Below are 26,754 nucleotides of genomic sequence, written 5' to 3'. Positions count from 1 at the left end.
CAAGATCAGTCATGGCATGCAATTCTTTGAAAGGTGGACGCAAAATTCTTTCAAATTTTTGTGGAATGATGAATTTACCTTCACCACTAACTAGTGCTTCCTATGCAAGGCAGTTGAAGTCTTCTGCCAAAATTTCAAGAGAAGTTGCTGAAAAACAGATGAAGGATGCAGCAAATCGTCTCAAGAAAAGTGTTTTGGAACAGAATCCCAATGCCTATCTAGATGACATGGATGATACTGTTTCTGTTGCTGTCAGTGTTGATGGAACATGGCAAAAACGAGGATACTCTTCTAAGTATGGAGTCGTTGTCGTGGTTCTAATGGAAACTGGCGAGGTTGTCGATTTTGAAGTATTGTCAATGCATTGCCATGAATGCAGAAAACATCAACATGAAAATAAAGATAGTGAAGCTTTTAAAAGGTGGAAAGCAAAACACGATGCCTCTTGTCAAATAAATTATGAAGGTTCATCTGGTGGTATGGAAGGAATTGGTGCAGCCAGAATTTTCCTAAGATCAATTGAAGGAAGGGGATTAAAATATACAACGTTTATTGGAGATGGTGACAGTGACACCTTCAAGGTTGTGAGTAAGGAATTGGAAAGAGCTTATGGAAGCAGGTATCAGGTTGTAAAGGAGGAATGCATAGGACATATACAGAAGCGTATGGGAAATGCCCTAAGAACACTTCTGAAAGAAATGAAAGGTAAAAAGATGTCAGATGGGAAAACAATAGGTGGTAAAGGGAGATTGACAAAAGAAAGAATTGACAGTTTCCAAAGGTATTTTGGTAATTCCATAAGAGCCAACAGAGGTAACCTGGCTCAGATGCAGAATGATGTTTGGGCAATTTTTCACCATTCAGTCATGCCAGCAACAGCATCTACCCTTAATGATCAGCACAAATTTTGCCCTAAAGGCAAAGACTCTTGGTGCAAATTTAATGCAGAGCTAATTACTGGCAAGAAGAGTTATGATGGAAGCAAAAGGTTACCAAGCTCCTTTTTTGACATTTTAGAGCCAATCTTCAAAAGATTGACATCAAAGGATTTGCTTGAGAGATGCCTGAGAGGTGTAACGCAAAATGCAAATGAGAGTCTAAACCATATGATCTGGGAAAGGTGTCCCAAAGCAACCTTCTGTAGCAAAGTTAGAATAGAGTCTGCAGTATCAGAAGCAGTTTGCTGTTTTAACACTGGTGCTGGATCAAGGGCACTAATGTTAAAAGAAGCTGGAATTGAGGATATTGGAGAGGAATCTTTGAAGTCTCTTCAGAAGGAAGACCACATTCGCCAAATTTCTGCAGCACAGAAAGTCACTTCAAAGTATAAGAGTTGGCGAATAAGTAGAAAAAGGACCAAAACTAACATGAAAAGATCTGAAAAAGAACATTATGAACCTGGGGCCTTTGACAGTAGAGGTGAAAAGCCAATCTCAACTAAAAGAAGAAAGAGAAATCAGTACTCTGATTGCAGCAAACAAAATAAAGTTGACCAATCTGTTTCTGATGACGTAATAACAGACATCCCAATAACATTTGCAGTTCCTTTGGAGAATATAGTGAAAATTTGAAAACTTATTAGCAAAATAAGTATATTAAATAATGCTTAGTCTTTTTTAGGCCAAACTGGGGGTAAATATGAAGTTATGGCCCCAGATAGATCCAAGAATATTGAAAAAGATAGCCAAAACTTTAAAGTCAATTTTCTCAAAAACACTGTTTTTGGGAATCATGAAATTGGGCAGGAGATAACTTTTACATATGATAAGCAATCTTCTTGAAATTTTCACTGTCTGTAGCAAATAATATGAAAAGTGGAATGAATAGAGGAATTTTTCAAATTTCAAATATGGTAGCCGTTACCATGGAAACATGGTTTTTTGCCATTATTTCCTTTTTAAGTGAAAATTTTCAAGAATTGTCTATTCATTGCACACATGCACTCAAGTGGAATACACAGTAAAAATTTGAGCTGAATAGGAGATTCCATTAAAAAGTTATCGACTGCCCAAGAAAAAAAGAGCGCATCGTTAAAATTTGCATTAATTAGCATAATTACTATTTTTCTTAAAAAAATCTTAATTTTTAATTGCATCATATCTTCAACTTTCACTCTTGAAAAGTTGAATGTGTTACATGAAGGAACCTTCTATTTATGTCCATATGTGTCTGCCTCAGTGCAAGTTTTTAAAAGTGTGAATTACTACCTTAAAGAGAAGTTGTAAGTCGCGAATAGGCACCAAAGAATCCAAATTTTAACTTCAACTCAAAATTTGTGGACCCACAGGAAGGCAGCTCAAGAGTTTAAGGTCTCCAAGGCAACTATTCAGGAAGCAAGGCTTCTCAAGATAGAAAAAGGAATCATCAAAATGCCAGACGAAATAAGAGGAAAAACGCTGAAGAAGGAAATCATAGATTTGGTGATATAATTCTATTGTGATGACGGGTTCCCGCGACAGCTACCAGGAAAAAAAGACTCAGTCAGCATCGGGAAAAGACAACAAATTTCAAAGCGTGTTATTCTATTCAACATTCGAGAGCTATATACTGCTTTCAGAGAACAGCAGCCTCTTTGCAACATTGTCTTTTCAAAGTTTGCCAGTCTAAGGCCGAAATGGTGTGTTCCAGTTGGCCCAAAAGGAACCCATTATGTATGTGTTTGCACATTACACCAGAACGTTAAACTTTTGTTAGACTTTGCCCGTATGTCAAATCAATACAAGGACCTCATAAATATGATTGTCTGCAACTCAGATTCAAAACAGTGCATGATACACCGGTGCTCTAAGTGTCCTGGAATTGATAATGTTAAAGAATCTTTGTTGGAAATATTTGTAAATAAAGAAGAACTGTTTTCAGAGGAAATAGAAAGTTTGGATGAGTCAGACAGAGAGAACTAAATTCTGGAAGAAGCAATCAGTTTTAAGCAGTGGATAGTAGCAGATAGGTCAAAGTTGCTCACCCAAACTGCATCCGTGAAAGAGTTCATTGACATTTTGTGTGGACAACTCGACAACATAACAACACATTCGTTCGTCGTCAAGTGACAGGCAAATTTCCTGAAGATTCTTAAGTAAGAGATCAGGCAGGAAGAGGTGATAGTACTTGGGGATTTTTCAGAGAACATCAAATTTGTTGTTCAGGACGAATCTCAAGGTTACCATTGGAATCAAAGGCAATGTTCTTTACATCCAGTGGCAATCTATCACAAATTTACAGAGCCATCTTCACTGGTTAACAAATCAATATGTTTCCTCTTGGATGATCTTGACCATGACATTAGCATGGTCTACAAGATTTTACAAGAAATAGTACATTTCATAAAGGAGAAAATCTCCCCTGGCATAAAGTTGATCCATTATTTTTCTGATGGCTGTGCAGTGCAATACAAGAATTGTTAGAATTTTGGGAACCTTTGCCACCATCAGGACGATTTTGGTATGAAATGCCAGTGGAACTTTTTTCCCACTAGCCACGGCAAATCTCCATGTGATGGAATTGGCGGTACGGTGCAAAGGCTTGTGGCAAAAGCAAGTCTTCAACAACCAATGCAAAACCAAATTTTGTCAGTTCAGGAAATAGTTTACTTTTGCAAAGCTGATATCAAGAGTATTCACTTTGAATTTCTCTCAAGCAGTGATATCAGTATCATAAGAGAAAAATTTAAGTCAAGGTTTCAGCTTGCAAGAACAGTTCCTGGCACAAGGGGATACCATCAGTTTGTCCCAATATCTGTGAATAAAACTGGAGCAAAGCTAGTTTCAGAAAGTAAAGAGTTTGACTTGACAATTTATTTCACTGATGAGCCTTTAGATGATGAGCATTAGAAAAAAAATTTTACTTGGGCAGCTTCATCGTGTGCAGATATGATGATCAACTTTGGTTGGGCATGATTTATCAAGCCGAAAATGATAACAGTGAGGTTCATGTCAGTTTCATGCATCACTTCCCAGCACGATCTTTCACATGGCCAAGAACAGCGACATTGAATCATGTATCAGAAATATTGAAAAGAAGTGATGTATTTGCCACTTTAGGACGTATATAGTGACATATTGTATATACTTTTAGCAAGTTTATGTTAATGAAATGGCAATTAAAAAAGATTTTAACAAAAACAGCAATTAAAACATATAATTTTTATATGCTACTGTTTATATGCTAATCAAAGGTAAGACTCAGAGTTGTCTCAGAATTGGCAAAATTTGAAAATTGTTGTTATATTTCTTGTTGTACCCACTTGTCTCATTTTGCCAACATTTTCACACAAATGTTGCTAGCTTTTGTTGCCATGGCAATCATAGTAGGTCTTTAATCCTTTTGTGAAATCTGTTTTAAGTTCATTTTTGGAATCTGAATGTGCAATTTACTCAAATTTGGTAATTTTTTCTCCTGAATGCAATGCTTAATGGCAGTTCAGGTTGTTCAAAAAATGCTTTAAATTCAAAGTGGCAGATCTCGAGAAATTGGGACAATTTCAAATGTTTCTATTTTTGGAAATATTCCAGATACTCACTTGAAATTTCCAATTTCTGTTTATCTCGTATCTAGCTATATTTACACAAAAATTCTGAGAGGATGGGTGACAAAGTTGCTAATTTGTCCCTCTTCGACATGGAATGACCCTTATCTCAATGCGCCAATCGATTGTGAAATCTACTTAGAGCAAGCAACAAGCAATGAAGTTTCAAGAAAAGACAGCACAAAGTTGGTTTATAAACTGAACAAATACTTGCATGGTCTAAAGCAGAATGGCAGAGACTGGAACAATTTATTGATTGGTGAACTTGTTAATGATGGTAACAAGCAAAGCTTAGCCGATCCTTGCATGTATGTTTAGCAAAATTGCAAAGATGTTGTTGTCATCTTAGTATAGGTTGATTATATAATTAGAGCTATGCTAGAAGAAGTAAAAGCCATGTTTTCAAAGAAATTCAAGGTGAAAGACGTAGGTGTGATATCTCGATTTCTTGGTACGGATTTTATAGTTGAAAGTTGTAAAATCACAATGAATCAAGAGATTCATGTCAGAAAGGTCTGAGAAAGATTTAACACGAGTGACTGTAAACCTAAATCATTGCCAAGTGAACAAAAGTTAATTTTTTCTGAAGATGCACAAGCATTTGATACCCATAAATATCGTTAGGCAATTTGTAGTCTGATATATGCAATGATGTGTACAAGACCTGACATATCATGGATTGTGACAAAATAAGCACAGTATTCACAGAATCTTACTGTTGATCATTGGAAAGCAGTGAAGCATGTGTTTAGATATCTGAAAAGAACTCTTAATCACAAATGATGTTTTCAGAGATGCTAAGAAGACTTATTACTCACTGGATACAGTGATGCTCACTGGGGAGGTTCTGAGGATAGGAAGAGTACTTTACGATATTGTTTCTTGTTGAAATGGTGGTGCAATTTCATGGAAAAGTAGAAACAACCTACAGTGGCTTAGTCAACATGTGAAGCTGAATATATTGCTACCACTGTTGCAACTCAAGAAGCTAAATTTTTAAAACAGCTCTTAAATGAAATTAAAATTGAGAAATTTGATGAGTCAGTGACCCTATATGTCGACAATCAAAGCAGCATTGCAGTAGCTAAAGATCCAATAAAAAATGAAAAAAAACAGATTGACATCAAGTAAGCCTAGCAAAATGATTAACTAAGCCTAGTTTTGGACAGGGATGTGCCATTTTGGTTCGAAATTTAGACCCATAATTCTGCACATGTCTGGAAAAATGTGACTCATAATTCCGCAAAAATGAGTAAAAGTCTACCCATAATTCTGCAAGACACAGAACATTTTTCAAGACACAACAAAAACTCCAAACAACTTTTGTATGCCCTTTGTTCTAAAGTTATGTTATGTAATCCAAGAAAGTGCAAAAACTGTGCTGACATGCAACAACAAGGTGTTTTGTTATCTTATTGGCTAATCCCTGAGAGGCACCAAATCAAAGTTGCTCTTTAACCTTTTACATGACTGGATTCCCTTAATGCAAATGGTTTATTGTGGTCCTTGTCCTTTGGATCCTCAAAGTTGGTGCTTGGCTCCAATTTCAAGAAATGTTCCATTAAAATAATTATTGGCACTTTCAGCCCTTTTATGTTGTGTAATCCTGGTCGTTTGCACACAAATTTCATTTGCATTTCCAGAAACTGTCTTTTTAAGAGCTTCCAGCTCTGGCTCAGGCAGTTTGAAAGTTTTTGACCCTTGATCAAACTCTATATTAGCATGACACAGAACTTTAGATGCTGGAAAATTTTTGGGGCTTACTCAAACTCAAACTCAAAATATTTTTTTCAACATAAAATTGATTAATTACAATATACCGGTTAACATAATTATACTAAATATAAAATATCAAAGTTAATATGGCTAAATAACAATGAATGGTCAATCGCAATATTTTATAGAACAGCAATGAGAATTAAACAATTTTAGGCTGATGGACACATGGAAAGAACTTTGGGCAAGCTATCGAGCCATGTATCCAAATTGACGTGTTTATAATGACGATTTTAAGTTTGAATAATAACAGTAAGATATAACAAGAACAAAATAAAGTAGAACGAAATAAAAATAGGACTATGTGTAATATTGTAATAACAGCTAAGTGCAATTATAGAAAAATCATAAAGTAATCAAGCCTACAGATGTCAAATTTTGTTTGTAAGAAAATATTTCATCTGTTTCACAAAGTGGTGTTTATTATCCATCTTTTTTAACTCTATAGGTAGGGAGTTCCAAAATTAAATACCATCGAAAGTGAGAAAGTTTTTTTTAAAGTTTGTAGAGATGGATGGAAGAGAAAAACCTTTAGAAGAAGATTGCAGTGTATTATAATTGTGTACATTTTTTGTTTTTACAAACTCGCCTTCAAGAGAAGTTTTCTCAGAGCTAATTTGATATATCATTTTTGCTGTCTCAAGCAGGTAAAGTTTATCAAAGTTAAATATTTTAAGGCGTTTAAATATAGGTTCACTATGTGCAGTTTAGTTTGCAAAGTCGATTACTCTAACTGCTTTTCGTAAGTTACGTTTTAAAGGTTCCAGGATAGTTTTATTAGCACAACCCCAATTTAATATACCATATAGTACATGTGATTGAATGAATGAGGAGTATAAAGTCTTAAGAGATTGTTTTGGTACCAGATGTCTTAATTTATATAGCACTCCGATTCCTTTTGATAATTTTAAATTTATTTGCTTTATATGCAATTTCCAGGTAAGCTTATTATCAATTATTACTCCAAAAAATATTTAGTGTAATTTTCTTGTTTGAGATCTCTGTTATTAATTTATAATTTTATGTTTCTATCAGTTTTACGAGAGCTTATCAGCAAGAAGTTCGATTTAGATACATTTAGCGATAGCTTATTAGCCAATAACCACACAGATACCTTTTGTAACTCCGAATTGGTGGTTTGTTCTAGGATATCAAGATTTTTGTTAGCCAATAAAATACTGGTGTCATCTGCAAATAGTCGAAACTGAAGAATTTGAGAAGATTTATAAATGTCATTTATATAAATCAAGAACAACAGTGGCCCAAGTAGACTCCCTTGTGGAACACCACAATTGATAGTAAGCTCATTTGCATTAACGCCATTAATTGTAACTATTTGGGTTCTTTTAGTTAAGTATGATTTAAACCACAAGTGAGTAATACCTCTGAAACCATAATGTTCTCATTTTTCTAGCAAAATATCATGGTTAACTGTATCGAAAGCCTTTGAAAAATCTAGAAATATGCTGCAAGAAAACATTTTATTTTCAATATTATTGATTAGTTGTGATTGAAGGTCTAAAATTGCTAAAGATGTAGATTTGTTTTCCTGAAAGCCATATTGATGTTCAAAAATTATTTTTTTTATTCAGAAATATAACCATTTGAACGTTCATTAACTTTTCAAGTATTTTGCTGAAGATAGGTAAAATTGAGATAGGTTGATAGTTTCCTAATTCTAACTTGGATTTACCTTTATGAATAGGCGTAACTTTTGCAAATTTTAATTTTTCTGGAAAGGCACCAAGAAAAAAGAATGAATTGGCGATAAGTGCAAAAGGCCCTGAAATAGTCATACGGACCAATTTTATAAGTTTAGAGGGAATATCATACGAATCATTTGATTTGTTTTCATCTAGATTTGCAATGATGTCATTTACTTCTTCAGGGGTTACAGGGTCAAGAAAGAAGCTTTCTGGATTCGGATTTGATAAATAGTCTTTAAAATGTTTTGTTGATGGTCCAAGATTATCTATTAACTTTTGTGCTACGGTTGTAAAATATTTATTGAAAGAGTTAGCAACAGTTTTATTATCTGATTCAAGCTTACCATTTATGTTTGAACTTATTCCGTTGTTTCTTTTATTTTGTTGTGTATTTATGATGTCTTTCACACCACAGCAGAGTTTCTTAGAATTGTTTTGAAATTTATCAAAATATGAGGCATAGTAGCTTTTCTTACTTTTCCTTATAAGATGATTTATCAAATCTCGGTAGTATTTGTATTTTTGATACCAGATTGACTTTTTTGTTCTAAGAAATTTTTTGTAAAGTTTATTTTTAATCGAGATTGACTTCAAGATTCCTTTGGTTATCCAGGGTTTTAGTCTTTGTCTGTACATTTTTCGTGAAACGGGTTTTATTGGAGCATGTTTTTGCATATTATTAATTAGTATATAATGAAAAATGTTATATTGCTCGTCTGCACCTTGAATTAAGTTTAATTTTTCATCCAAGTTTGGCGCAAGTCATGTATATATGAATCTAGGTTAAAATTGCTATAGTCGCGATAAAAACCTCTGTTTTTACTTTTTGATTTTAGGTTGATACTTTTACAAAATATAAAGTTTGGTAAATGATCAGAGATTTTTGTTATTAAATTTCCACTTAATGTTTCATGTTCTATTGAATTTAAAAAGATATTGTCAATCAATGATGGTTTATTACTATTGATAATTCTAGTGGGCTGGAGTATATGTGGCTGGAAAAAGTTTGAAAGAATGAGATTTATAAACTTTTCGGTGTATTCATCTGAATCAATGTTTAAAAGATTAATATTGAAATCTCCAGTAATAAAGACTGTCTTCTTTTCCTTTCAAAGTTTACTGGAGATTATGTTTGTTAGATATCCTAGGAATTCAACATCATTTCTTTTCTTTGGGTGACGATAAATAATAGCAATCAAGAAGTTTTTATTGTTCTGAGATTTAATTTCAATCCAGTTTGCTTCAAACTCACTACTATTATCTGTGTGAGAAATATTTAAGTCCTCTCGAGGATGAAAAGATAGTTCTTCAGATACAAAAAAGCCGCAGCCCCCTTTCATGCTTTTACCAGATGTTCCTGTGTTTTTTTGATACCCTTGTAAGGTTAAATTTTCAGTATTTATTGTTATTGGTTATCCATGTTTCAGATAGAGCAATAATGTCAAATTTATGTTCTAATGAAGTAGTTAATAACTCTAAATTTTCAAAGTTTTTATTCAAAGAGCAAATATTTGTGTGCATCAGACTAAAAAAGGGTGAATGTTCAGAATTTAGTTTCTTAGTTAACTTATGAAATTCACGCGATGTATAAAATTTGAAATTAGCATTTAAGTTTAAGTTTTGATCAATATCGTTATCTGCATTCAGATGAAAATGATTAAGATCAAGTTTATCTAGATTCAATTCTGTAATAGTTTCTAAACATTCGTAGTCTGTCAGGTCTTTTGTTACGTCATTATAAGGACATAGCTCATTAGAATTGAAGTTACTGGAAAGAATATCCTGAGCGTGAACAGAATTGAAAGGAAAAACATGGTCACGGCAGCTAAGGCCATTGTTGTGCGTCAGCACCTAGATTTAAAATATCTTGTTCGGTTAAACCAGAGCATTTCCTGATGTGAATATAGCTTTGACAATGATAACAAGGAACCGCTTTTTCAATATTATTAACACGTTTATCGCAAACAGAGCAGGATTTGTTAAAGTCAATAATCGAGTGGTGTTGCTTCTTGTCTGCGGAAATTGCTCTTAAGAAAGGAACATTTCTCATTTTTTGAAAAGGTAACGCATCTGCAACACAGTCTTTACAAAACCATGCCATAGAGGTGTCATTTCCTAGTTCTTTAAATCTTTGAATCGATAATTTGCTACACCTAACGTGATACCAATTGCAACATGCGTCACAATATATTGAATTCTGACTCTCCAGAACCAATAATTTGCAGTTCGGGCATGAATATGAATAACTACTCATTTAGATTGTGGGGGTTAATTATGAAAATCTGTTTGCCCTGCCTTGATACTGCTGATAAAATGCTAGTAATAAAAAAAATATTAATGTTAATAATGATAAAAATAATAATGGTAATAGTAAAGGGCCTAATCTGAAACAACAAGAAAGACATGAAGTGTTAGCATGAGTAAACTTTATACGACATCACCTGAGTTTCAAACAATCTTTTTTGTAATGTCCAATTCATTTCTGATAGTAACAAATGCAGAATCCTTATTTTTTCTGGCAAAGATGACCCCATTCCTGGTCCACACGAAGCCCCATCCGATTTCCTTCTTCTCATCTCTTGTCAGTTTAAAAAGATACTTTTTTTTTTGGTTAAAGATTCGTTGATGAATACTTTAACGTCAGCAGCTTTCAACCCAAGATCTTTTCCTGAAATGTTTCTTGTCTCTTTTCTTTTTTGCATGAAAGCATCTCTCAATTTCCTATTTCCAAATTTGCAGATGATCGTAGCGTCGTTCTTTGGTCCGACACGGTGGCAGGCTTGAATTTCTGTAGCAGGGCATTTCACCCCTAGCTTTTCACCCAGCTTAATCACCAAAGACTCTGTTGTCTCGTTTTCTTCTTTAGGAATTCCATTTATTTCGACACAGTCTCGACGGCCGTACTGTTCTAGATTGCTGACTCCGTTTTGGACTCTATTTATTTCTGCTTGTAGTTTTCCAACTTGTTTTTTGAGCACTTCATTTTCGGCTTCCAATTTTGTGTTTTTGTTGAGGATGGTATTTGTTATTTTCCTTTGGTTTTCATACTGGGTATTGATGAACTCTATTGACTTTTCAATCGCTTTTCCAATTTTTCAAAATTCTCGTTGTGTTGCGATGTCTGTGATTGAACTCCTCTTAGTATGAGAAGTATTTCGTCTATTTTCTCGTTGGTAGTAGCAGATTCCATATTTGATTCGTTTTGAGCTTGATTTACTTGTAAATAATATAAAACATAACAATAGCAGTAAATAAAGATAGCTAAAAAGTTAAAAATCTTATTTAGAATATACGGTTTCGACGAATTTCTCACATTTTTTGAGCGTTGAAAAACACGTCCGCATGCCAGATCGACATGCGCGAAAGTCCAAGGCTTTCTCCACTGCTGTTCTGATAAAATTCTGGTGAACTTTCTTGATACACCAAACACAGTATATCAAGTGTTGAAATGCATTTGTCTCCAAATGGCACTGGCTGTTTGTATTCAACCCGCTTTCTGTTTGCTTTGTTCACCATTCTCTGAATTTTTTTCGATTTTGAAACAGTCTCCCTCTGTAATTGCATAGTCTTCAAATATGATAAGGCTCCTGCTGGAATCCAACATGGCCACTGCAGTTGTAATATTCTGACTTTCTTTGTGTCTCACTCTTGTCAGGCTGGAATGTGAGTAAAATTATATTGTAAAAGTAATTTTTTAGGAATCTTCACTACATAATAAAAATTCTTCCATCCAAGAATATATGCATGTTAACTTTTAAAACAAATACTTCTTACAAAACTTATAACACCAAGTGGGACTCTAGCCAAACATACTGTAGAAAAGGGATGACAATGTACCCAATGTAAAACTAAATGATTATGGGTAAAATCAAAATCGTTGCTGTCACAAAGATGGGAGATTGCTTTAAAAATGAATTTTTGACATAGTTACTAGTCTATTATCAGTTAGTTTAGCCCCACTTTTTTATTTTTCTTTTCTATGTATGTCAAGACAACTTTCAACTTTCTAGGCAACTGTCGTTGTAATCAAAGGTACATGCCCTTCTTCTGGTTTAAACCCGAAATCTGGAAATCAAATTTGTATTTTAAATTCAGTTAATGTTGATTAGAGAGAAAAATCTAGCATATTTTTGAAGAGCCTTACTTAGTCTAAAGAGTTTTTAAATTTCAAACTGGACATTAATTTTATTACTTCTATAAATTTTTAACAGGGCATTCATTTTGTTACTTCTAAATGTCCCTCTTGATGATTTTGCAATATTTTTCTAAAATTGAACCAATAACTATGCATATTTCTTCAAATGATACCCATAATTCCGCATCTTTTGGAAAAAAGGTACCCCTTAAATAATGGCACATTTCCGTACGTCAAACCTATTAAGTTACCCCTCCCCCCGAGGCATCTGCAAAGGCAAAAAAGAGAGACATGTCGCAGAACGACTGTTCCCATATAGGCCCATCAACAGCATTGTTGCTATATGATGTGTTGCTGAGAATGCGAGCCCATCCAGTCATATTGATAGGAGATAAAGAAAATGAAATTCTCCAGATAGAGCTAGACAAAGTTGATATAGTATTCTTATGCTTGCTTTTGTTTGAAGACCCAACGGCAGAAGAAAGAGAAGTGAAAGAGTACAGATATGCCAGAGTTATTTTCGGAGCTGGACTCTAGCCCTTTCCTTTTATGCAGGACATTAAAGCATCATTTGAAGAAATTGTCGAAAGATTAGAGAAGAGTTTGTATGTAGACGATGCTGTCATAGAGTGTGATTCAGTTGTGAGATGCTATTCAATTGATTGAGAAGGCACAAATGCGCTTCAAGGAAGGACGATATACACTGAGAAAATGGAAATTGAGTAATCAAGAGGCTAGAGAAGACATCAGATAGAAGAAAACTGAAATAGAGGAAGTGGTAGGAAAGAGTTTGAGCAAGGAGCCAGAAAGCACCAAGGTTCTAGGATTGAAATGGAGCCAAGAAAAAGACACACTGGCAATACAACTTGCGAGCGACAACAGCAGGATTCTGAAGCCTGATCAAAGGGAGAAGAGATTGACAGCAGTTGGAGCAAGAGAGAAAATACGAGACATTATGACTGAAGATCAGGACAATTAGATCAGTTGATCAGGGGGAGTGTGTAGTGAATATTTTGACCGTTATTATTATGTTAAGACTTACGTTGCTGTTGCTTTTGGAAAAGCAACAGCCGCACGAGGGACAGGTGGGATTGAGAAGTATCGTATAGAGGAGTGAAAAATTGTGAACGAATCGGAGAGAAAGATTGTGGATTGTGGCTTGTATTTTGTTGATTTATCGTATAAAGAGAACACAAAAGGAAAGTTAAAGACTACAAGAATGTAAAGTACCTTCGTTAACGTATCATTCGTTGTTTTTATTCGCATTTAACCAGTTTTAGCCGCATTTATTGCCTAAGAGAAATTATAGGAGATCGACCAGTGCTGAGATAATATTAATTTCCTCTATTAGGATCGGTGGACTTTTGACAGTTTGGGGTTAAATAAGTGACACTTCTTATAATTGCGTGTGAAAGTCATGGAAGGAAAAAACGTAGGTTGTTGGTGAGGAGACTTGGTGCGTTTCTCTGCACATTGTTGTTGCTCAACAACAATATTTTGAAAAGATGCTGTCACTGCGCAGGAAATTAGATATGCCTGAAGATCAAGTGGTTTGATTTGCCACAGGTAGTCTATATGAAAAGTTAATAAAACCTTTCTTCTTGCGTTTTACATGAAGTCATCTTTTCGTTAAATACCAGGCATGTAGACATGATTGTTGTTGAACATCATGCAGCAAGGGTCATAATGGTGTACCACATGTTTTGATTTGAACCCAGCATACCTATTGAGATCATTTCTGAAGTCTTGTGGAAATTGATTATTCAAAGCATAAAAGAAGATAGAGATGGTCTGGCTAGTATTTTGGGGGCTCTGGGAGTAAGGGAGGCCAGAAAGATTATTTTTAAAAGTTTTTAATGGATACACAAACATTAATAAGTTCAAGTTGATTAAAATAAATCAGAGAAGACTAATTGAATTAATTCATTTTAATCCCAGATAAACAAGGTTCACTTTGCGAAAAGCATACCAACCACTTCGTTTTATGGAAGTATGAGAACAACTCACATTCGAATAACAACTCATGGGGTTAAGAAAAAAGTATCAAATTTGGGAATTGTACCTGATGCTCTTAACAGAGATATCGAAGATGAAGAGAATGATGATGAAAGTCAGTAATAATAATGATGGTGATGACAGTGATGATTCTGATTATGATGATAATGAACATGGAGAGAAAAGTGTGATAAGTTTCTAAAAGAACTGATCATGCAGTTCCTGATCATGCAGTCAATACCACACCAGAGGGTACATAGGTTACCAAAAAATCAGCTACAAAAAGCAACTCCACAGTGTGGTGAAACTAGTCTATTGTCACCTTCCTTAGAAATCTTTGCATGTATTGTGTTGACATTCAATAAAGAACACAACGCTATTGAGTTCAAACGTATAAGCGCATTAAAGCGTAGTTGTTGTTTTTTATTACTAGTGGATATGTGTTGATTAGAGCCTAGTTTAGGTCTAAACTACGTCTCATTACTTTTTCTCTACCTCATGTCAATCTAATCAACACATATATTCAATATGAGCAAGGCGCTGCAGCCATCAAGACTGGATGTCGACCCAAACGCTCCTAATGCTGCAAAACAATGGAAACATTGGAAACGAATATTCAATAACTTTATCACTGAATGTGGAGAGACAGCTCCTGATAGATTCGCTCTATTATCAACTTCATTTCTGCAGATGTCTTTGATTATGTCAAGGAGTGCACAACCTATGATGCGGTTGTTACTACTCTTGAAAAAATTATATGTGAAAAACCCAAACAATATTTTTGCTCGTCATGAACTTGCTACTCGTAAACAGAAGCCTGGTGAATCTCTTGATGAATTTTTAGAAGAGCTAACGAAATTAAGTAAACATTGTGATTTCACTGCAGTCTCGGCTGAAACCTACTGATCTGAGATGATAAGAGATTCTTTCATCAATGGGCTTACATCTAACTATATTCGTCAAAGACTCCTGGAAAATTTTGAGTTATCATTGGACAGGGCTTATGAAATAGCCCGCACACTGCATACCGCCCAGAAGAACTCTGAACTATACATGCAGCAAAGCCATCAACTGATAACCACTAATGTTGCTGCTGTTTCTTCTAATGATCATGCTAGTCTACCTATTGATCCAAATCGAGAATCGTTGGCTGCAATAAAAAAGCAAGCTCCTTCAAGAAAATCCTGCTACTTTTGCGGAGGTTTCCTTCATGCTAACAGAGCTTCATGTCCCGCCTGTGACACTGTTTGTCATAACTGCTCAAAAAATGACATTTTGGCAAAGTCTGTCAATCCTCAAAGAAGAGTTCTACTGTTAATGCCATATATAAGCCTTCACTCTGCACGATTACAGCCGCCTGCCCTTCAGGTCTTAGACATGCTTCAGTTCCAGTTAAAGTCAATTATATTTTTAACCTAACAGCTTTAATTGATTCATGCAGCTCTGAAAACTTTATCAGCGAAAAGGCATTCAAAAGGTTGCAAATACCCGTAACACCATCAGACAAGAAAGTATCGATGGCAATGACATCAATGGAGTCTTCCATAATCGGCCAGTGTGATGTTAAAAGAATGCTGAATGGAAATACATATAAAAATGTCAGGCTAGATATTCTACAGAGCCTTTGCAGTGATGTCATTCTAGGATATGATTTTCAGAAACAGCACAAGAACCTCACTTTTCAATTTGGAGGGAACAAAGAGGACCTGATTGTCTCAAGCAGCTTCCCAAAAACAGTCTCTGCCCTTGACACAAAGCAGCCTATTTCGCGACTGATTGCTAATGTAGCTGATGTTGACCCGCCTACCTTGTTTAAGACCGTAAAAAATGACGTGAAACCTATTGCTATGAAGTCTAAGTTCTTTATATATCGCGCATTTATATAGATGTATAAAGAAGCATAAATCATTTATATAGAAGTATCAATAAGCTTTCACAGTACAAAGTATTTTCTACCTTTGATCTCAAGAGTGCATATCACCAGATACCTCTTCGAGAGTCTGAGACAAAGTTTACCGCTTTTGAGGCACTTGGTGAACTGTACGAATTCGTTGTCTTACCGTTCGGAGTGACAAATGGAGTCCCATCTTTTCAAAGAATCATAGACAATTCAGTTACACAAGAAGGTTTAAAGCAGGGGTCGGCAACCCGCGGCCCACATGCGGCCCGCAAGGTACTTTTGTGTGGCCCGGAAGGCCCCTGTTAACCTGTAAATAATTTGGCCCAATGCACGAGTGTCGGCCCGGATTCAGTGACCCGGATTCAGTGATCCTAGAGTCTTGTCTAGATTAGCATTCCTTGTTGTCATTACCGGTCACTCGAACAAGCTGAACAAGAAGCTTCAAGGACATGTTCAATTTGTTAATGTCATGTATGAGCATGTTGTCATGTTCCTGGTCATGCTACATTTTTGGAAAACACAGCTAAATCAAGAGAACCTCGTTCATTTTCCATCTTCAAATGAAGTTGATCGAGCTGCAGGGTACCAGTGAATTGAAACAGAAATACAAGGAAACTCATATCATCCAGTTTTATATGGAGTATCTCCATGGTGGATGATGGTTCATATCCAGGTCTGGTGCAGCATGCCAAGAAGATGTGTTGCATGTTTGGCAGTACTTGCCTTTGCGAAAGTCTCTTCTCAAACATGAAGTATGCGAAGAGTCGACTGCGATCTCGAATGGTTGATCAGCACCTTGAAGGCAACTTGTGACTGCCAACATAAAAAATTCTGCCAAATATTGAGAAGTTCGACAAGGACATGCAGCACCAACTTGCACATTAGCTTCTTGTAATATACTGACCAGTGAACATGTACTTCACATCTATGTTTTAATTTACGTACAGCTTTCACGTTACAGATAATTTTCCGATAAATACAATTTTATTGATTAGATTAGCAGTTAGGTAGAATTGGTATATGTTAAAATTATACTGTATTTTGAGTTGCGGCCCTGGTATGCATTTCAGAAATCAAATTTGGCCCCCTGTTTTATAAAGGTTGCCGACCCCTGGTTTAAAGGATACATTTCCCTACTTGGATAATGTTACTGTAGCTGGAGTCGATCAAGCTGACCACGACAGAAATGTAGCTGCCTTTTTGCAAATGATCAACCGAAGGAACATTACCCTCAATGAATCGAAAACCGTTTTCTCGGTTCCTGTTATTGATATACTTGGTCATCGAATTAGTCATGATGGCGTTAAACCAGATCCTGAATGGTTACGACCTCTGCAGGAATACCCACCACCTTCAAATGTCTCATCTTTACGAAGAGCTCTAGGGATGTTCGCATATTACTCTAAGCGGATTCCTCAGTTTTCAGACAAAATTCGTCCATTAGCAGACACGGTATCTTTCCCACTTGACAGAAACGCTCTTGCATCTTTAAATGCCTTGAAGGACGAACTTTCTCATCTTGCTTTGTCTCCAATTGAGGAGGTTATACCATTTGTTGTTGAATGTGATGCATCTGATGTTGCAATTTCTGATTCTTTGAACCAGAATGGGAGACCTGTTGCATTCATGTCCAAAACATTATCCAGTGCTGAGCGTTGTTACCCTGCAGTAGAGAAGAAAGCTCTATCCATCATTGAAGCGGTTAGGAAATGGAGCCATTTCCTATCTTGTCAGCCATTCATCTTAATAACAGACCAACGGTCTGTATCCTTCATGTTTGACAATAGGAAACGATCAAAGATTACGAACAGCAAAATACAATCCTGGCGCATGGAACTTGCGGAATTCAGTTATACTATTCAATACCGAGAAGGAAAGAACAATGTCGTTCCAGATTCCTTTACTCGCGCTCACTGTGCTGCTGCTTCGATAAGTCTAGATGAAATCCATTCTCTGCTATGTCATCCGGGTATCACTCGTCTTCTTCATTTTGTGAAAGCCAAGAACCTGCTATTTTCAACGCAAGATGTGCGAGACGTATGTCTCAACTGTCTAATTTGTGCTGAGCTGAAACCCAATTTCTATCAGCGTCAGAACAATAAGCTTAAGAAGGCAACACGTCCTATGGAACAATTTAGCATAGACTTTAAAGGACCTCTGCAATCTTTATCAAGGAATAAATACTTTCTCACAGTAATCGATGAATACTCTTGTTTCCCGTTCGTGATTCCTTGCTCTAATATGTCAACTGAAACTGTTATAACATGCTTGGAAACGATATTTTCCCTATGTGGGATGCCGGAATTCATACACTCTGATCGTGGTTCTTCTTTCATGTCTGCAGAACTCACCAACTATCTCAGAAGCAGAGGAATTGCCAGCAGCCACATCACTCCTTATCATCCCACTGGCAACTCACAAGTAGTGCGATACAATGTTATTGTGTGGAAAACTGTGAGGCTCGCTTTGGCCTCTGCTAGGCTACCAGACGCACTTCATTCAATCCGATCCCTTTTTTCAACCGCCACAAATGGCACCCCACATGACAGATTTTTCAGTTTCCCAAGGAAATCTAGTCAAGGGATATCTTTACCTGCATGGCTATCTCCAGGGCCAGTTTTTCTGAGAAGTTTGTACGTTCAAACAAGAATGATGATTTGGTGGAGGAAGTTGAGCTGACTCATCTGAATCCAACGTATGCTTGTATTCGCTTTAGAGATGGCCGTGAATGTCACTTTCTCTTACTGATCTTGCACCTTGCCCAAGGAGCACAGATAATGAGAAGATGGAGCCGATACAGACCATAGCTTAACGGGGCTACTGTCATCGAACCTGGCCAATCAGATACCATTGAAGTTCCAATAACAGAGAATGTTAGGTGTGAAATGGTGGAATCTGTTGAGCAACTTCAACAGTCAACTCGTTTTAGAAAGAAACCTGAGAGATATGGATTTTCAAGTCCATGAGTAACTTTCCTTACTGGGGGAGAATGTGGTGAAACTAGCCTATTGTCACTTTCCTTAGAAATCTTTGCATGTTTTGTGTTGACATTCAATAAAGAACACATTGCTATTGAGTTCAAACGTATAAGCGCATTGAAGCGTAGTTGTTGTTTATTATTACTAGTGGATATGTGTTGATTAGAGCAAACAAGAATGACACAGCAAATCCCAATACTAGGATTGCGCAAGAAGGAGCCTGCTGTGGTTAACAATATGTTCAGTGGAGAACCTCTACCAAGTCCGCCCAATGACGTATTGATACCAAAAGAATACTTCAAGAATTTTTTGATGATCAGCTGATAGCTCACATATCTGAGTAGACAAACCTGTACTCTGTGCAAAAATGGAGCTTCAGTTGCTGATGAGATGAGATGCAATATTTTGGCATTCTTTTACTTATGGGTACTTACAAGGTCTCTCAGTATAGAATGAACTGGTCAAGAGAATTGAACATTTCTAGCATTTCAGAAACAATGCCTGTAAACCGTTTTGACAAAAGCTTTTTTCTTTGCAATGACAACTCAAATTTGTTCAAAGAAGTTACCCAGAGTTTGACAAATTCTTCAAAGTAAGGCCAGTAATAGTTTCTGTTCAGAGTAAACGTAGGAAAAGTGGAAAAGCACTCTATTGATGAACAAATCATTCCTACAAAGGGCAGGTCTCCACCAAGGCAGTATATTTCGAAAAAGCCACACAAATGGGGAATAAAGATTTCGGCACGCTTTGGAGTAAGTGGCATTGTTTATGTTTTTGAAGTTTACACTGGTGCTTCTCCAAAGGGAAATCCAGATGAGGCATTACAAAATCTCAGTGTATTTGGTAATGTTGTGGCTCGCTTGTCATCATCACTGCAGAGGAATGTAGGCTACAAGTTCAATTTTGATAGTTGCTTTTATTCTTTTGCACTGATGCTGTATCTTCAAAAAGAAAGAATCTTGGCTGTGGCAACGGTAAGTGCAGACAAACTGAAAGGTGCAGAGAAAGTCCAGAAAACAAGAAAAGCTTGAGCAAGAAGTGGAGAGGGTCCAGTGACTGGTGTGATTTGATTTCAGCTGGTAAATTACAACCACTGTTGACATGGCGGGAAAATTTGTTGACAGTGGCGCCAAATGTTGGCTATTACTCTAAACCTTCTAAGTCTTGGCTGATCGTGAAGCCAGCAAAAGTAGAGTGTGCAAAAGAATTTTCAAAGACACCAAGATCACCATGACATCCTAGGGTCCAAGATCGCAAGATTTTATCCTCAAGCTGCATATTGTGCGTTCATGGCTGGATATCATCATAAATTCAACTTCATGCTTAGAGCGATTCCTGGTCTATCTAGGCACCTTCAACCCGTTGAAGATGTAATTCGCCACAAATTGATTCCTGCCTTGTGCGAAGATCGTTCTCGCAGTGATGACAAGGGCTTGTTGCTGTCTTATCCAGGAAAATTGGGCAGGCTGGGAATTCCAGATTTGACGAGGATAGCAGCACTGGAATATGATGCCTCAAAGTCCGTAACAGAACACATTGCTAAGAAAATAATCAATCAAAATGATTTGCAGATTAACAGCAACATTTGTGTGCATGTATATTCTAACATCGCAAAAAAGAAGTTAGAATACTATAAAAGTATACTTGCCTTTCTTCGAGAAAAGATGACATCTTCTCAATGTAGGGCAAACGATATTGCCTGTTCTGATGGTGCATCAATATGACTGTCTTCGTTACCATTAAATCTGAAAATTTCAGCCTCATGAAACGCGAATTTTTTGATGGTTTTCATTCGCTGCTTCCTTCAGAATGTGTTTGTAAGGCAAATTTTGATGTCGATCATGCTCTTTCATGCAAGATTGAGGGCTTTGTCACCCTCCGTCATAATGAAATGAGGGATCTCACTGTTGATTTTTTGTCAACTGTATGCAAGGATGTGTTCAAGGAACCTTGTTCACAACAATCTGGGAATGAGGTAGAATTGCGTGCTGATGCAAGTGCAAGAGGTTTTTGGCAACGTATGCAAAGAGCATTTGTTGATTTGAGGGTATTTTACCCTTTCGCTCCTAGCTATCGCTGTAAAACCCTAGCTGCAACCTTCAGATCTATGGAGCTGTTGTATTTCCGCTTTAATCAAAGACCTAAAGAGAGCACTTTTCAAGACAGTTGGAAAATCACTACTTAAACAGTCGTCATGGATATTGAGAGACACATGAATAATCGTCCTTTGACATACGTAGAAGGAGACAACGAGGAAAGCCTAGTTTTGACACCAAGTATGATTATATGGGGAAAGAACTGTCACATTTTAGAAGATATAGATGTAGAGGAGAATGATCTGACGAAGATGCAGAGAAGATTAAGTAACGCCAGACAACATGTATGGCAGAGATGGAAGAAAAAATACTTATATAGTTTAATGGGAGTGCATAGCATTACAAAGTCTAACACGTGCATTCCAAATTTGGGGGAGATCGTCCTCGTTTTAGGAGAAGAGAAGAACAGAGGTAAATGGAAAAAAGGCAAAGTCGTCAGCCATGTAAAAGGAAAAGATGGAATTGTCAGAGGAATCACATTGCTACACAAAGGACACACTATTGAAAGACCATTACAAGCTGTATGTCTGTTACAAATAAGAAGTTGTGTTGCTGAGGAAGCTACAGATGAGAGAGTCGAAGAAAAAGCAACTGAAGAGAGAAGCAATGAAAAGAAACTGAAGAGGAATGCTGCGATGAATGCCGCTATGAAGGCAAAGATGATGTTGGAGGACAATGAAAATGACTAGGAGTGGAACAATGGATGGTAATAAAATTTGAGGTTTGTTTAACTAAAATTTTAGGGGGAGTTGTAAAATGACTTTAGTTAGTTATTTGCGACATTGTTTTGTTCGCAAAGTACATTTATGACGTGTAGTTAAATTAGGACTGGGACCTAGTTTTAGGCCGTTTTTTTTAGAATTTCGTGAGCATGTTGAGTTTTGTTACAAAATGGGAGCGTGAGAAGACAATTTTCGGGATTATTACAATTAGTGACGGTGTGCCTAAACAATTTGGTACATCTGGCGATCCTGCTACAATTTGTGAGGGTGTACCTTGACAAAGTTTACAAATTCGGTACATTTGTGAAAGAGGAAATACAACCAGGTTGTTATGTATCAAGAAAACGGAACTTTTACCCCTTTGATTTTCTCATTCAATGGTGGTATGAGCATTGAAACGAGGACATTTTTCCAACGTGTATTGCAACTAATTGCTGAAAAACATCACCAAAATGTTAATGAAACCTCTGCTTGGATCAAAAGAAAGCTGAGTTTTTGTTTATATAGAACTGCAGTAATTTGTATAAGAGGTTCTAGGTCCCAACAACATGTTGTCCCTGTTGGGGAAATGGGTGACATTGACACTAGAAACAATTTATCTAGCATCATTAATTAAAAACATTATGTTTGTTACTTAGTTGTATGTTCATTTAATTTTGTAAACCGGCAGCCTATCGGTATATATACAGTGCTGAACTCATATATATATATCAATGTCAAAAAGTGACTGGTGTGTTGATGCCAGCAGTAGCATTGTGATTGTTCATTGAATGGACAATGGAAATGTTCAATTAATTTCTGATTGGCAAAGATGATGGTCCCAATGCTTAAGGGTGGTCAGCTAGAGAAAAGTACCACCACTGATGGTTGAAGGAAGAGTCAGGGCCTAGAATAAGCGTGGATCTGACTCAAAATAATTTTCTACTTCTACTTTTTTTTCTCATGTGCTGCGAAATTCCACGGACTGGCTGTGCTTTAAATTGGTGTTTGTAATTAATACTTAGTTTAACTGGTTCTCCATGCAAGCATCCTAAGCCATCAAACACCTTGCTATGTTTGTTTAGAATATTATTCAAATCAGTGTGGCTGATAGTGATTTTTTTTCAGATGTTGGCTTACAAGGCCTAAGTCTTGGGAAGTTTGCAACAAAATGAGGTTAGAGCTGCTGTTGTTATTAGAGAGTTTACAATTCGGTACGTATGTCACTACGGCTACTCTTAGAGATCTGGATGCAAGCGCGGTCCAAGTGTCTGGGGGAATCCTCATCACGTACTACTCAAGTCTACTACCTCTGGTGGCCTATTTCTACGTACTGTCGACTAAGCTGCAGTTTTGAGGTGAGAATCAACAACAGCGCTCTAGTTTCTTTGCATTTTGAACTTTTTCCATTTGCTTATGGCTTCGCTAATCTGACTTTTACATTTGCCGCATTATTTTGTTCGATTTCTGTAATTTCAGAACGTTTAACAAGAAGTGAAAATGGCAAGTCCTTCACACTCAAGCTCCCGTGTACAAGTGTTCGTATCAAAAGACTGAGTTATTTAATTATTCTTTATTATGAATTTTATCCGAAAATAGAATTTAATCTGCAAAGAAAGTTAGCTGTTATGCCACTGATACTCGAGAATACCATTCTTTAGCTTTTTTGAAATTTGAACAATTATAATTCTTTTCGCCTACCTTGCTGCTACCACATCTTTACCCAGCACAAAATGTCGGTTTATTATCCTTTTGTAAATCAACCTTTATTCTACATGGTAAAATATTTAGGTTTGTTATTTCCTGCCACCCATATTTGATCAGATTAGATAACTTCTTTAAGTTAAGTTGTTGCAATTTCTATAAACATCACTATGAAGATTTCAGGAAATGATTCAACAAATAATGTTGGAAATTCTCCATAGCCATGTGCATGTGCTGTTTTAAGTATTATGTGTGGCCTTACTCTCTATTTATGTGTTATTTAACATGTTTGTTTCTATTTTTGATTTACTGTGTTTGTTGTAAATCTTAGTGCAAGTAATATAAAATTATGGTTAGTGGTTGTATATATATATTTGCTTAAATAGGACATTTATAAAGTATTCTTGTATGTATTAGTTCTCCTTAAATAAATCAAAAGATGGAATGAAATATTTCACAAACTTCTAATTACATGTGTCAATCTCCAACTTTTGGATTAAGTTTGTCTTTCAACAGGCCAAAAATGGTTTGGACAAAAGAGCATGATCTTCTGTTGGTACGGAAAGTTTTGGTAATAAAACCATTTAATTTCAAACATGGTTGTAGGGAAAGGGGAAATGCTTGGGATAAAGTTGCAGAGTCTCTTAATGTAGTTAAGGAGCTAAGGTTTTGTGTAGACCAGAGGGGCGTCAGGGAGCGATATGTGAAGCTTGAGAAGGCTTTTAAAAAGAAGACAAGGGAGGAGCAAAGAGCCAGTGGCATCAGTCCTGAAATAACAGAGCTTGATGAAGCATTAGAGACAGTCATCGAATTTTCAGAAGCAGCTGAACAAGAAATGATAGAAGCTCAAGATAAAAGTAAGAAAAAAGTTGAAAAAGAGGTAGAAACAGATGAGAGTGTAACGAAGCGGTCGATGGAGAGGCTTTCACAAACAAAGGGAAGGGAAGGACAAGAAAGTGGAAAGAAGAGAAAGAAATCAGGTTATGAATTGGTTGATTATTTACAGGGCAAAGAAATGAGAGAGGAAAGTGAGAGAAAGAGTGATTATGAAATAAAGGAAAGGAAGTTAGCACTGGAAGAAAAAAAACACCAAGACTTCTTAGATTTGAGAAGACAGGAACAAATGCTCAGAGAGAAAGAGCTGCAGTTACTGATGAGACAACAAGAGGAAAGGGACAAAAGGGATAAACTTATCCTGGAAACAATTAACAAAATATTAGAAAATCAGCAGACAATTTTTCAAAGTCTTAATGATCAAAAAGCAAAAATAGACTTAATAGTAAAAAGGCAATAATTTTGTGAATAAAATAGAAGAAGTTTGTAGAAGCAATGAATTACACTGGGTTTCTAAATTCTTCAATTACTTCAAAAATTTTGCCTGACCATAAATACAGCATTGAGCCCCTTTCTCATTAAGGCATTCTTCACTAAAAGATCCTTGTTTCTGAGCGCAGACAAAGTTAGCCCCCCTTTATCAATGTTTCTGTTTGTTAACCTGTGTTTTCTTCTAGTTCACTCATTAATTATGTATATCAAAGGGTTAGTTTTCATTTGAAATTGCCTTGAGGAGTCCTGGAACCACATGACCATCTTCTAAGTACCTTTGACCAGTGGGTAAAACTCCAAGCAGTATCTACTGAAACGGAGCCCCACCCCCTATTCTAAAAGACCCCCTCTTTATTGACCTTCCTTCAATGTATCAAAAAATTATCTCATAGTGGCTTAAACTTTGTAAACCCTCATTTCTTGTATTTGGGAAATCAGTGCATTGAAAAAACTGATTTTTTTGATAGAGTTTTCAACTTTTTGTGTGTTATTTGGGAAAAACTAAGTTTGGCAAATTTGGTAGCTTTTAAAAAAGCTGTTTCTCATTGAATTATTGCAGTTTGTTATTCCCCATTAAAGTACTGAGTCAGGGTAGGTGGTTTGATGTTGAAATATGATGCTGTGTTGTTACTACAGGCAGGTCAATGCATTGTGAAGTATGGCACAAACAACATAGATCTTCCCAACAGCACTGAGCCCAATTTTGAGGTCTTTCTTGAAATCAGTGAACTTGAAATAGTTCACGATGTCTCCAAAAACCCACTCAACTGAGACTCTGACCTGGCTCATGGATTGATTGAAGGCTTGTTCTTCAGGGGACAGCGCAACTCTCCTGGCAAACGGGCACTGGAGATGCACTCTTTGAGGATAGGCAGGGTCACCATAAATACACAATGGCTGGCCTGTTGGTGAAAACGAGTATCTTTCCAGCTGGTCCAACAAACCAAACATTCCTAATATCCCACTGTCATGCTGCCTTCCTTCAACTGGTCCGAATAAGTTGACAATAAGGCCATTAGGTGCAACAACAGACTGGAATTTCAGGGCATGTACTCGTTTATGTCCATTGTAAACAACTCTTTGGTTTTGTTTAGGCCTACAAATTGGACGCACAGTACCATCAATAAACCCCCAACAATTGTCTAGAGCAGTGCCTTTTTGGTGAATTGCATCTGCATATTGTTGCAGATTTTCCCGTGAGAGTAAAGGCTGGTCTAGACTCCTCAAGAGATGTCCGTGATTGTCAACAATAAAGTCAATTACTTTATTGAATATCATACACAACTGAGGAACTGGCCTACCAAACATTGGAACCAAGTCTGCATATCGACTAGGGTATGACAAACGTCTAAGGCAAGTGCACAGTGCTTCGACAGAGTCGACTATAAGGCCATTCGTGCATTTGAAAACCTCAGGGAGATGCAGTGCAACGGCGAGACTATAAATATCGTCCTTCTTAAACCGAAAATCTACCAAACATTCACTCTCATCCATGTCCTCCAGAACAAAACGATCGTAATTCCGGTATGGCAGCATACCGTGAACGTTATTTCTCCTGTTGGCAACATCAAAAATTAGAACCTCTTCAGCATCCAAAAGTCCTGCAGCATGCAGCATTCTTAGGTCGTCTGCCATTTTTGATACAACTTTGATTTTGGCGCCAAAGCTGCGTACTACAAACTAGGTCGTGATTCGTAACATGTTTTGTGACTACAGGGAGACAAAACTAGTGCACAGACCTCTTTGAGTAGCCGTAGTGACCTACGTAGTGGATCGTAAACTCTCTATTGCAGTGTCTTGGTGGTACAACCTAAAACGTGGTCATGCTTCCTCTGGGGGTTTCCGCAAGGGCGATAAACTTTCCGATAAATTTGACTGGATTGTTGCATTAAACGCAAATGCTTTGATATTTGTT

At 36.6% G+C, this 26,754-nt stretch overlaps 2 protein-coding genes and 1 pseudogene across 2 annotated transcripts; 2 read left to right on the top strand and 1 right to left on the bottom strand.

Moving 5' to 3' along the window:
* The first annotated feature begins 21,206 nt into the window (after positions 1-21,206).
* LOC148960050 (uncharacterized) lies at positions 21,207-21,797 on the top strand. The gene has a single exon (XM_089109171.1). The coding sequence runs from the start codon at positions 21,207-21,209 to the stop codon at positions 21,795-21,797; it is 591 nt and encodes a 196-aa protein (XP_088965297.1).
* Positions 21,798-22,451: 654 nt separating this feature from the next.
* LOC148960049 (uncharacterized) lies at positions 22,452-24,807 on the top strand. The gene is made up of 3 exons (XM_089109166.1): positions 22,452-23,167; positions 23,289-23,347; positions 24,030-24,807. Exons 2-3 carry the CDS (start codon positions 23,310-23,312, stop codon positions 24,805-24,807), a joined length of 816 nt encoding a protein of 271 aa, XP_088965292.1. The 5' UTR covers positions 22,452-23,167; positions 23,289-23,309.
* A 595-nt stretch (positions 24,808-25,402) lies between these two features.
* LOC148960048 (uncharacterized) lies at positions 25,403-26,474 on the bottom strand (annotated as a pseudogene).
* Positions 26,475-26,754: the final 280 nt, after the last annotated feature.

This window comes from Rhopilema esculentum, chromosome 7 (genome assembly GCF_057945365.1).
Source record: "Rhopilema esculentum isolate cy_ngs chromosome 7, ASM5794536v1, whole genome shotgun sequence".
NCBI lineage: Eukaryota > Metazoa > Cnidaria > Scyphozoa > Rhizostomeae > Rhizostomatidae > Rhopilema > Rhopilema esculentum.
The sequence above is the reverse complement of the archived record's forward strand: the minus strand, read 5'-3'. Positions and strand labels throughout refer to the sequence as shown.